At 41.8% G+C, this 11240-nt stretch overlaps 1 protein-coding gene across 4 annotated transcripts in view; it reads right to left on the bottom strand.

Annotated features, from left to right (window-relative positions):
• The window catches only part of glrbb (glycine receptor, beta b), a 48093-nt gene extending 37736 nt beyond the window's left edge, over positions 1-10357 (bottom strand). The window contains exons 1-4 of one of the 4 annotated variants that reach the window (XM_050042477.1): positions 9804-10357; positions 8003-8231; positions 7794-7925; positions 2141-2279 (exon numbers count right to left, since the gene is read on the bottom strand). In XM_050042477.1, coding sequence (XP_049898434.1) covers positions 2141-2262 — 122 coding nt within the window. In that variant the 5' untranslated portion in view covers positions 2263-2279; positions 7794-7925; positions 8003-8231; positions 9804-10357. Of the gene's footprint in view, positions 1-2140; positions 2280-7793; positions 8232-9803 lie in introns of those variants that run through there. The other 3 variants (XM_050042479.1, XM_050042478.1, XM_050042476.1) reach the window with 3 other exon arrangements.
• Positions 10358-11240: the final 883 nt, after the last annotated feature.

Raw genomic sequence — 11240 nt, 5'->3', positions numbered from 1 at the left:
TGAGTCAGTTTGACATCCTGGATATATCCTTCAAACACAGACTGTAGACCCCTCTGTCTGCTTCTCTCTGGAATCACTCTTTCATTTTTCCAAAAATATGATAATATTACTTAAGGGGGTGCAGTTAGTCACAGTGTGGGCTCCATGCTTACTCCAACGGCTTATCGGACCATCACAAAGGGGCGGGGCTTAGAAAACGGTCAATCGGCAACAGCAGAAGATCTGTTTAGAAATTTTAACACAACTCATGCAGTATAATCAGGGCTGTAAATTAACTTTTTTGTCCACCTGCCACTGTGGCTGGTGGATTCCAAAATCTACCAGCCACTTAATAGATTTCCATTGTTTTTTATTGACCGGGGAGGTCAGCAAATCGAGCAGCCACTTTTTATTTTATCAGCATTTGGCTGGTGGCAGGTGCAAATTTCCAACCCTGAGTGTAATACAAGTTTCATTTATCCAATTGTATTCTTAGTACTCCCAAAACAGACAGCTGTTTTCGACAAGGAAACTCTATGCTCTCTTCAAAGCCAGACTCCATTGACAAAAACAGTCATTTTACTCTGCCGAACACAGGAGCTGCTGGTCTACCACTGCCTCAATCAGTTAGTTTGTTTGTGTCATTATGTGACTTTGCGGAATCTAACCCTTTAAAACACCAAAGTCACACGCACCACAAGCAAACCAACAGATCGAAGCAGCTGTAGATCAACAGTTTCTGTGTTCAGCAAGGTAAAATTACTATTTTTGTCAATGGAGTCTGGCTTTGAAGAGAGCATAGATAAATTTCACTTTTAGTTCAGTTCCTCTTGTCAAGAGCCGTCTGTAGTGAGCATACAACTGGATGAATAAGACTTGGATTAGACTGCAGGAGTTGTGTGAGATGTAAACTGATGTATTGATATAGTTTTGCTGTTGTTAAACGCAGACCCTATGACTTCAATTCATCGAGAAATTTCTCAGTTTTGGATTTATTATTCACCATTGAGGCATGTGAGAAAAACAATGTATTCTCCATGAAATCAACATAACACAGGGTGAGTAACTGACATACCAATGGTCATTTAGGGGCTGAAGTATTCCTTCAACACTTTCTTACACAGTGACATATGTTACCAGACAGCTGCAGACAGTCAGAAAGAGTAAAGAAGGACATTTTCCAATCATGTCACAATACCACACTCTTCTGCTGGGTTTGGTGCTAATTTCTGGGACTCCTCTTGTTACTAACTGACTGTGTTACAGTTTCATGTCAGACTTGAGTAGCTCTGCAGTGAAGCAGCTAATGAGATCTGGTCAAACATGGCTGGTGGATAAAGACTGTAGAGTAAGATCCATCCAGTGTAAAACAGACCAAGTTAAGCTTTCACTGAATGTAAGTATCTTTCAATGTGGACCTCATTTTCCCATGTGAGCCAGCGTATTTTCACATCGAACTAGCTGACTTAAGGGATTATTGAACCAAAACAGAGTTGATGATTGTTGAAACAGTAGAAAGATGAACTAAGACAGCATTTTTTGAGTTTTATGTTGTTTCTGTCAACTCTGAAGGAAGTGTGTTTTACAATGACAAAATTGCTGCTTATTTAAATGGAGCCTGGTGGGTTTTGCGATAGTAATTTAGGGGTTGTTTCTGGTTTACCAAAAAGGATCTTACTCTTTAACAAAAGGGTCCGTCTCTGTATGGTCCAATCCGTAATGTAGTCAGACAAGTATAATAACAATTCGAACCAGTCAGTGGCAGAAATAAGGACTTTTAGTGGAATTACATGGTGCACAAATGCCCCGTGTTATTACATTTCAGCCTGTTTCGCTGTTGCTGGCTGCAGCTCTCTCCCTCAAAACTGGACCAGTTTCAAAAATCCTCATCTCCATTAGTCACACAGACACAAAAACATGGAAAATAGAGTCCAGGTTGAAAAATACCAACGTTACAATTCAAGTGCCAATATTGTGCACCTCAAGTGGACATTAAGGGAGAATTTCACTAGTGTCCCACATAAAGGTCAGTTTATTATTCACTGAGGGTTCTGCCAAGCAATGACAACAGCTGTTTGATGTCTGTTGTGGCTACATGAAGCACATAATGTTGTCATTTGCACTGTGTGACAGCCCATGGTGTCGTTTGCCCCGTACTTACGATGGACAGTAAACCTGCTTTCCTTTCTTCTTTCCCTTCTTCGTCCCTTTTTCTTTGGCAGATGCTCCCTCTAGACAAAGAGAGAGGACCAGGAGAAAGATGGCGAGCTTCTTAATGCCCATTCTGCTGTGGGTTGAGCCTGTGGAGGAAAAAAAACAAACTGTTTAAATAAAGGGAAGAGGCCACAGCATTTAAATTGCTCCAGCTTAATGGTGTGCAATTTAATAACCCACACTGAATTGTATTCTCGTCACATTCAGCAAATCTCAGCATTCATTTGCACTTGTGACAGAAGACAGCGGCTGCCTGAGCTTCGCCCTCGCTGGGAGGATAGATCTGCGGGCTGCTTTATCTGTTTCATCTACACTGTGACTTTTGTCTTTGCTTTCCTGCTGCATGCATTCCCATTCACTCTGGATATGTCACATACAGTAAATGTCTGAAATGTAAACTAATCAATCCAACATGGTTTAATCGAGTAGTGCAGGGTCAAGCACAAATCCAATCAGTGGAGTGATGCACCTGAATAACGATGGTCATTCAGGACTCGTCAGGTGAATGTGACCCTGAAATACCCTCCGCTTTAGTCTGGAACCTGCAGAGAAAGGCTACATTATGCTGTTTCTGCACGCAGACGTAGATTCTCTTTCTTATCGCCACAGTTGTTTATCGGGATCTTTATAAACGATATCATTTGGTTTGATCTATGATAGCCATGGTGTTGTAGCTCAATACGTTCTCACACAACACATATTAAATGTGGGAGATAATGTGGTCTTGTGTGTTCGCCATAAATCTCTTTGTTGGAGAATCCAAAGCCGGGTCAAACAGTAGCAGAACTAAACATATACAAATGCACACCTCTATGCACAGGCAGTGCGTTTTTGCATTTCTTGATAGGGGCCATTAATCAGCTCGAAGGCACAGTACCTGTGTGATTCATTCCCCATCGAGGAAACCAGTGCCCTTTCATTGCAAAGGGACACTGAGACCAACAGCTACGCCAACAGTCACCCCATTCCCCCACGTCCACCCCCCCACCCTGCCGGCAAGACTGTATATTAACTGAAGCAGTTTATTGTCTAGACAGAGACACTCTCCCTCACTTTCTCTCCGCCTTGGCCCAGTAACTCCCCGACTGTTCCTCGCCTGCACATTGATCATCATCTTCTCCAGTGGAAATCGTTTGCTCCGCTCTGTTCTGCGCTCCCTGCGCCCATGCAAACACCTTGCCTCAAACCAAGCTAACTCTACACTGTTTCATCGATTTGGAAGATTCCTGCAGAATGTGGGGTTGGTTGGAGGAGAGAGTGGCCGACATACGTCAAAAGTGACCCACACGTATCGGATGGCAGCAGCTGGAGTGATGGGGATGTTTAACTTGGCAAAAAAACACATTTCGTGGAAACTGCTTCTTATGTGACCTACAATTCCTACGTCCCATCGTCCTTCTGGCATTTCTCTACATGACATCACGTTGAAATATGACCACTGGCATGAACTTACAGCACATTTTGGCAAGCTGTGTCCCATTCCAGCCCTTTATCACAGGTCACATGTGTCTTTAAGATGTGATGAGATTTACAAAATAAAGTTGTTCCTTTCTGAGCTTTTTCACAGTGAACATTTTTACATCTAATAACAAGAAAACCACAGGTGTATTTAATAACATTACCTATAGCTGAATTCCACTTAGAGCAGGCTGTGGAGACTGGGAGCTTACTGGGACACCTAACCAAGCCATCGTCAGTGTTATCAGTTACACCTGTGCTTTTCCTACTATGACAAGTCAAAATGCTGCTGTAGAAAAGGTTTATTGAGTCCTAAAGGGGTAAAACTCTTCAGTAATTCATGAGAAAAAGTATCTAAAAAGTCAAAACAATAAATAATAACCATAGTCTTGAGCATAACAAATGTTTTGTCTTCTGGTTTCCTATTTTGTGAATTACCTCACAACAAATCATCTTCCTATTCTTAAGATTTATTTGCCTTGTGATGGGACCCCTTGAGGGACGACGTTGCATTCTTAGTTTCTACTTTTTTAATAGTTTTTCAGAGTCGTGAGGAAGTAAAACTTGGTATGTCGTGAGAAAAATAAGGAAAATCACAACAATTAACAGTGGAAATAATGTTTCTTTGTCTTCCCTACCTGGTGGATCAACTGATGACCAAAGAGATGTATCACTGTAGTGTGGGTTTTATGCAGTTGTGATAATATAAAAAGTTAACCTATGTCTTTTTAATACAAAAAAATACTAAAAGATAAGTTCATTACAATTAAGTTCTTCTCTCCAGTATTATCTAAACTTTAGCCTTAATCCAAGACTTACCGGAGGCTGTTTTTTGTTTGGGGGGTGACTAATTCATGGTGTATTGGAGCAGATTTGAGGAACTTCTTTAATTTTCTTGATCTTGTGCACTTAGCTGTGTGTACTACAACTGGATAGCTCAGTGGTTCTCAAACTTCTTCTTAAACGCCCCATTTCAGACACCAAAAAAACCTTACGCACCCCAAACCCATCAATCATTAACAATAATTGGGGAAGCAACTTAAAAAAGGGATCCATGTTGAATCTTAGTGAAATAAATGTAAACATGACAGCACCAGCTCTGTTTTCCCCCTGGTAATCCACATACCCCGCCCACACTGGCTCTGTGCCCCCCACAGTTAGAGCACCACTTTGGCTACACTGTAAGATATATCCAGACCACCGTGCGCACCCATGCTAAACTGATTCCTGTGCAAAGAAATGTGGGTTCAGCAGAGACTGAGTCCATAAATTGACCTTGGCACTGCCTGAGTCAACTGTGCCACCACTGAAGAACATTACCCTCGCTGTGTTTTACTACTGGCAATGTTAAACTGCAGAGGCTTCGTCATAAAGTGGCTGACAGTGACTCAAGCAGTCGTGCATGTTGTGCCCTGTGGGTCCAAGGTCAGTAAGAAATTCTGCTGTGCTCATATTGTGTCCACTGGCTGTGCTTTTTTTTTAGTTTAGTTAAAAGGAGTCTGGTGGGTTTGGTGATACAGATTTCGGGCCTGTTCCTGGCTGAATTAAAAGGATCGTACTCCTTAACAATAAGATTAGTGGACGTACATTTAAACTGCACAAATGTCTTACATTCAAGTCACATCACCGCCTGTTTCACCACTACAAGCTGCAACTCTCTCTTAGTGAATCCTGGACCAATTTCAAACATCGTTTATCTCTCTTTGTTTTAATGAAGCTCAGCGTAAGTTCAATCAGGAAGACTTTCTTTATGCTATATCCATTCACAGTTCCCTCTCTATCCCACTGCCACCACTTCCTCCAATCAGCTGACTGAGTGTTCCCTCTCCTGGTTAGCAAATCAAACTTTGCCACCATCTCTTTCTGCCATCCTTTAAATCCGTTCTCCTCTCTGCTCCTGTCAGCTGTCATTTGAGGCAGAATCACTGCACCCTCCTCCACCTCATTCACCTCCAGTGACCTTTTCCAGAGCCCAGGACAAGCTCATCAAAAGCCCACCCCTCTTCACATCCAGATCCTCAGCTCCCTCTTCATCTCATCTCATCATCACCACCATCATCTAGACTCCATAGGGGGGGGGGAGGTTCCCTGATCTACTACATCTTTACCACCCTCCTGGAATAGATGACATCACCATGGGGTCTAATCACCAAAGACTTTTCATATTTCTCATACTTATGTGCACATGTAAATAAATATTATTTTCTCTCAGTAGGAGCCTCTCCTGATTGAGGTGTACTGGCAAAGGCTTTGTTATAAAGTGGCAGCCAGTGACTCAAGCAGCCTCACATGGTGTGCCCCATGAGTCCAAGGTCAATAAGCAATTCTGCTCTGCTCATATAACGAGTTTGGAGTTTGGCGATAGCTATTTCAGGGCTGTTTCTGGTTAAACAAAAGGGTTCACACTCTTTAACAAAAACCTCTACATCTGTAAGGTCCTTTCCATAATGCTGTCGGACACTTAAAATAACAATGTGAGCCTGTCAGTGGACAAAATAAGCCCAAGGCGCACAAATGCCTTACATTTAAATGGTCACACTGAAGCCTGTTTCACCACTACCGGCTGCAGCGCTCTCTAAGTGAATACTGGACCAATTTCAAACATTGTTCATCTCTCTGCGTTTTACTACTGGCAACGTTAAACTGCAAAGGCTTTGAGATAAAGTGGCAAACAGTGACTCAAGCAGCTTTACATGGTGTGCCCTGTGGGTCCAAGGTCAATAAGCAATTTTGCTCTGCCCATATAATGTCAACTGGCTGTGCTTTTGTATCCACAGAATTCTTGTTTAGTTAAATGGAGTCTGGTGGGTTTGGCTATGGTGATTTTAGGGCTGTTTCTGGTTGAACAAACATCTGTAAGGTCATTTCCATGATGGTGTCAGACACTTTGAGTAACAGTTAGAGCCTGTCAGTGGCAAAAACAAGCCCCTTAGTGGACGTACAGCTACAGTGCGCAAATACCTTACATTTAAACTGGTCGCCAATACCAGCTGCAGCGCTCTCTCACTGAATAATGGACCAATTTCAAAAGTAATTCGTCTCTCTGTGTTTTACTACCGGCAATGTTAAACTGCAAAGGCTTTGAGATAAAGTGGCGGACAGTGACTCAAGCAGCCTTACAAAGTGTGCCCCATGGGTCCAGAGTCTGTAAGCAGTTCTGCTCTGCCCATATAACATCCACTGGCTGTTTTTTTTCCCCCAGATATTTAGTGTTTGTTGAAATGGAGGTTGGTGGGTTTTGCAATCGTGATTTCAGGGCTATTTCTAGGATCTTACCCTTAAACAAAATGTCTTTATCTGTATGGTCCTTTCTATAATGTTGTCAGACACTTAGAATAACAATTAGAGTGCCACTGACTCTAAAATAAGGTCTTTAGTGGATTGACATTTACAGTGCACATATACCTTACATTTAACTGCTACTGGCTGCAGCACCTAATCAACACTGGACCAGTTTCAAAACTCATTCATCTCTCTGTGTTTTACTACTGGCAATGTGAAACTGCAAAGGCTTTGTCAAAAAGTGGCGGACAGTGACTCAAGCAGCCTTACATGGTGCGCCCTTTAGGTCCAAGGTCAATAAGCAAATCCATATAATTTCCACTGGCTGTGCATTTTTAGAATCTGGACCATAAATATGTCATTCTATACAAAAATAATTCACATAAGAAGATGAGACTATTTAGGTGAATTAGTGATTGTTATTTAGAAGCTGATGCTATGTGATTTGATGCATTCAATATTTAATATCTGTTGTTTTTATCTGCCAAATGCTTTACCCCACGTGCTATGCTAGGCCCTTGCTATGCTCATCAAAATACTGATCTGCACCCCATACCAAACACCCAGTTTCTGCAGACTACCGGGGGCAGTCACAACCTGTGGCTGCTGGATGCATCGCCTCTCTTTGGAACAAGAGAAAAGTAAAGTAGCAGAAGCTGCCACTTGGCCACAGCCTGAGCATCACAGGAGCAGAGTGCGAGCAGCAAACAGCGACCACCATGACGGGGGGGATGCAGGAGGAGGAAGATGCCACCACATATGAACGCGAGCATGCGATTACACATCACACGAGCGCGCGTCACGAACATAAATAACACGAAAGTCGTCGGTCACAAAACACGGCAAACACTCCCACTTACCGTTTGGCTTTGTCACCTGTCAATTCCTCAGGAAACTGGAGGCAGTGAAGCTGACACAGTGTAGTAATCGTTAACAGAGTCTTCCAGACCAGCCGCTGTTTTTCTTTCCCATGCTGCTCTCCGCTCTCTCCTCTGTTGAATCAATTTGGTGAAAAGTTACATCTCGGCAAATTGCCAATTTTCTTTTTCTTTTTTTTTTTGTCTCTCACCGCGCCCGGTTTGTTGTTATTTTCAGTGTGTATATGGCTGCTGCTGCCCTTTCGCCTCAGCTCGGGATGCCCAAGATGGAGGCTTGCGTGGTACCTGTCATGCAACATGCGCAGTAGCGGCTGTGCACGGAGCCGGAGAGCATCAGTCCTCCCATCATCATCAGCAGCAGCAGCAGCAGCACCACGGACAGCCGCCCTCCGCCCTCCGCCTCCACAGACACAGCCGCTGCTAAACGCCGGGGAAATAAAGAAATGCTCTCATTTACGTGATGGGAGCAAACGCCTCAGTATTTATGGCAGTGTCTGTGTGGTATTTATCGGCAGATGGACGTGAACAGTGAGGGCTGAACAGACAATAAAGCAGAGAGCGACAGTAAAATTATGGATGCAATATAGTTCAGGCCCAGGCGGTGTAGGCTGCTGGCTTCCTCTGGTATTTATTATTGATAATTCTGTGGTGTTCAAACACCAGAATCATCTTACATGGACTCATTTATTATGTACTTTAGGCCATTAGATCATCTTAATATTAAAGTGAATAAGAAAATGATAAAAAAGGACACATCTGTATTTTTAGATCATATTTTAAGGTATCGTTTCGTACATACATGGGCGGATCATGAGACAACGGGCCCCTGAGCACAGAGACACAAAAGGCCCCACCACCTCTCATACATAGGAACAAGACACACACAATTTGTAAAGGTTTTGCCTTTTTTTCTTCTTCGTCTTTGCTGTTTTGCATCTTTTTGTATCCAATTTATGTCTCCTTGTGGTTGTTTTGTGTCTCTTTGCAGTTCGTTTGAATCTTTTCCGTGATTTTTAAAAATGTTTCAGTCTCTTCTCAGTCAGTAGGTGTTCATTTGAGTGACATTTAATGAGGAAATGACCAACTTGTACTTTTTTTCTGACCATACCTCAAGGTATATTAGCATACATACATGGGCTGATCATGAGACAATGGGCCCGTGGGCACAGATACACAAAGGCCCCACCACCTCTCGTACATAGGGGCAAGGTACACACTTTGTGGTGGTTTCCCCTCTTTTTTGTATTCATTTATTTTTATTTTGCTGTTTTGTGTCTCTTGGTGGTCATTTTTATGTCTCCTTGTGAATGTATTATGTCTCTTTGTAGTCGGTTTGAGTCTCTTTGCAGTTCCTTTGAATCTTTTCTGTGATTTCTTTTCTTTTTTTATTCTCTTCTCAGTCAGTAGATGTTAATTTGAGTGACATTTAATGAGGAAAAAATGACCAGCCTGTAAACCTGTTTTTGACCATATGTCAAGGTATATTTGCATACATATACATGGGCGGGTCAAAGTGACAATAGGCCCCTGGGCACAGATACACAAAAGGCCCCACCACCTCTCATACAAAGGAGCAAGACACACACACACACACTCTATGGTGGTTTTGTAATTGCTGTGCATTTTTTATTTATTTTAGTTTTTAGTTTTTTTGTCTCCTTGTGGTTGTTTTGTGTCTCTCTGTAGCTCTTTGAGGTCGTTTGAGTCTCTTTGTAGTTCCTATGAATCTTTTTGTGTGATTTTCTTTTTTTTTTTTTATCCCTTCCCAGTCAGTACGTGTTAATTTGAGTGATATTTGATGAGAAAATTACCAAGAAAAAACAGCACCAACCTCTAATTGTTTGACCATACATCAAAGTATATTTTCACACATACTGTAACCTGCTGCCTCTGCACACCTGTCACCAGACTCCCTCTACACCTCCCCTGGACTGTGCATTATGATTTTACTTTATAGTTGTGGTGGAGTGTCGTGCAGAGAGAAGGAAGCACCTGAAGGAGGGTTCGGGATTGTGTTTGAGGTGTCGACTGCAGTTTATTTCACAGTAACACTCAGTAACATCTCTGCTGCTCTCTATCACAGTGGCTGCTGGCATCACATCCTCAACAAAATCCTCAACCTTGCAGAGCAAGAGAAAATAAACTTATTTAAATAAATACATCTCTTTTTCACTCAATAATTAACATTTAAAAATAATACATAAATGAAAAAAAAACACAACTGTCAAGTTAAACTAAGTAAGACTCTGAAATAATAAATTACCAACATAACATACATTTTCAAATGAGCTTAACAGCTAACAGAAAAGCTAATGCTCGTCCTGCCAGGCTAACAGTCAACTCCTCTATAGCATGCTAGCTTCACCTCAATAACATCGTCAAACAGTAAAAATACACGGTTAATTTATATTCAAACTCATGGCGGACTTTAGTCTGATATGTCAATTAACGGTAAAAGTGAACAAATCAACAAAAAGGGTGGTTTCAGTGCTGATATTCTTATACATAGCAGGATGCCGTTACATTTCTTACCTTGCTGGGCAAGAAAAACACTAACTGAAAAAAACATGGCGTCCTAAACGGAGCAAATTCAAAGCTACGGTGTCCTGCCAGGGACAAACTGTGAACTGCCGCGTTTGCTGCGAAATATACGGCGCAACAGCACCTCCTACTGGTTTAAACAGGTAGCTGCCTTATAAATACACATACCGCCACTTCTCCTACAAGACACACACTCTGTGGTGGATTTGCCTCTTTTTTTGTTGCTATTTTTGTCCCTCTGTGGTAATTTTGTGTTGGGTCATTTTGTGTATCCTTGTGGTTGTAATTTTTGTCTCTCTGGGTTAATTTAGAGTCTTTTTTTGGTCATTTCGTGTCTCGTTGCAGTTCCTCAAGATCTCTTTGTGGTCTTTTTTGGTCTCTTCGAAGTGATTTTGTTCTTGTTTTTTGTTATTTTGTGTCTCTTTGTGGTTGTTTTATCTGTTTTGTAGTTATTTTATGTCTCTTTACAGTTCTTCAGCATCGCTTTGTTGTGTCTTTGTGTGTCTTTGAAATCATTTTGCACCTTTTTGGGCCATTTTCTGTCTCTTTGCAGTTGTTTTGTCTTGTTTTTCATTTTTTGCTGTTCGTTTGCATTTTTTTTTGCAGCCTTTTTGCGTCTCTTCCTGGTCAGTAGGTGTTAATTTGAGTGACATTTTGAAGGAGAAGGCCAGAGGGTTCCCTGACACTTTGGGCCTCTGGGCCTGTGCCCGGTATGCATGTTCAGTTATCCATCCACGCATGCATGGGCCTAATCATGATAGAAATTATATACCTACTTTACTGATGTGTCTCCAAATATAACTGATCCAAACAAACATTTAACATTTAAATATATATATTTTAGAGAGAAATCTGTCATCTCAAGGTGCATTAACTGGCTGTTATAGG

This window comes from Epinephelus moara, chromosome 4, assembly GCF_006386435.1.
Source record: "Epinephelus moara isolate mb chromosome 4, YSFRI_EMoa_1.0, whole genome shotgun sequence".
In the NCBI taxonomy this organism is placed as follows: domain Eukaryota; kingdom Metazoa; phylum Chordata; class Actinopteri; order Perciformes; family Serranidae; genus Epinephelus; species Epinephelus moara.
The sequence above is the reverse complement of the archived record's forward strand: the minus strand, read 5'-3'. Positions and strand labels throughout refer to the sequence as shown.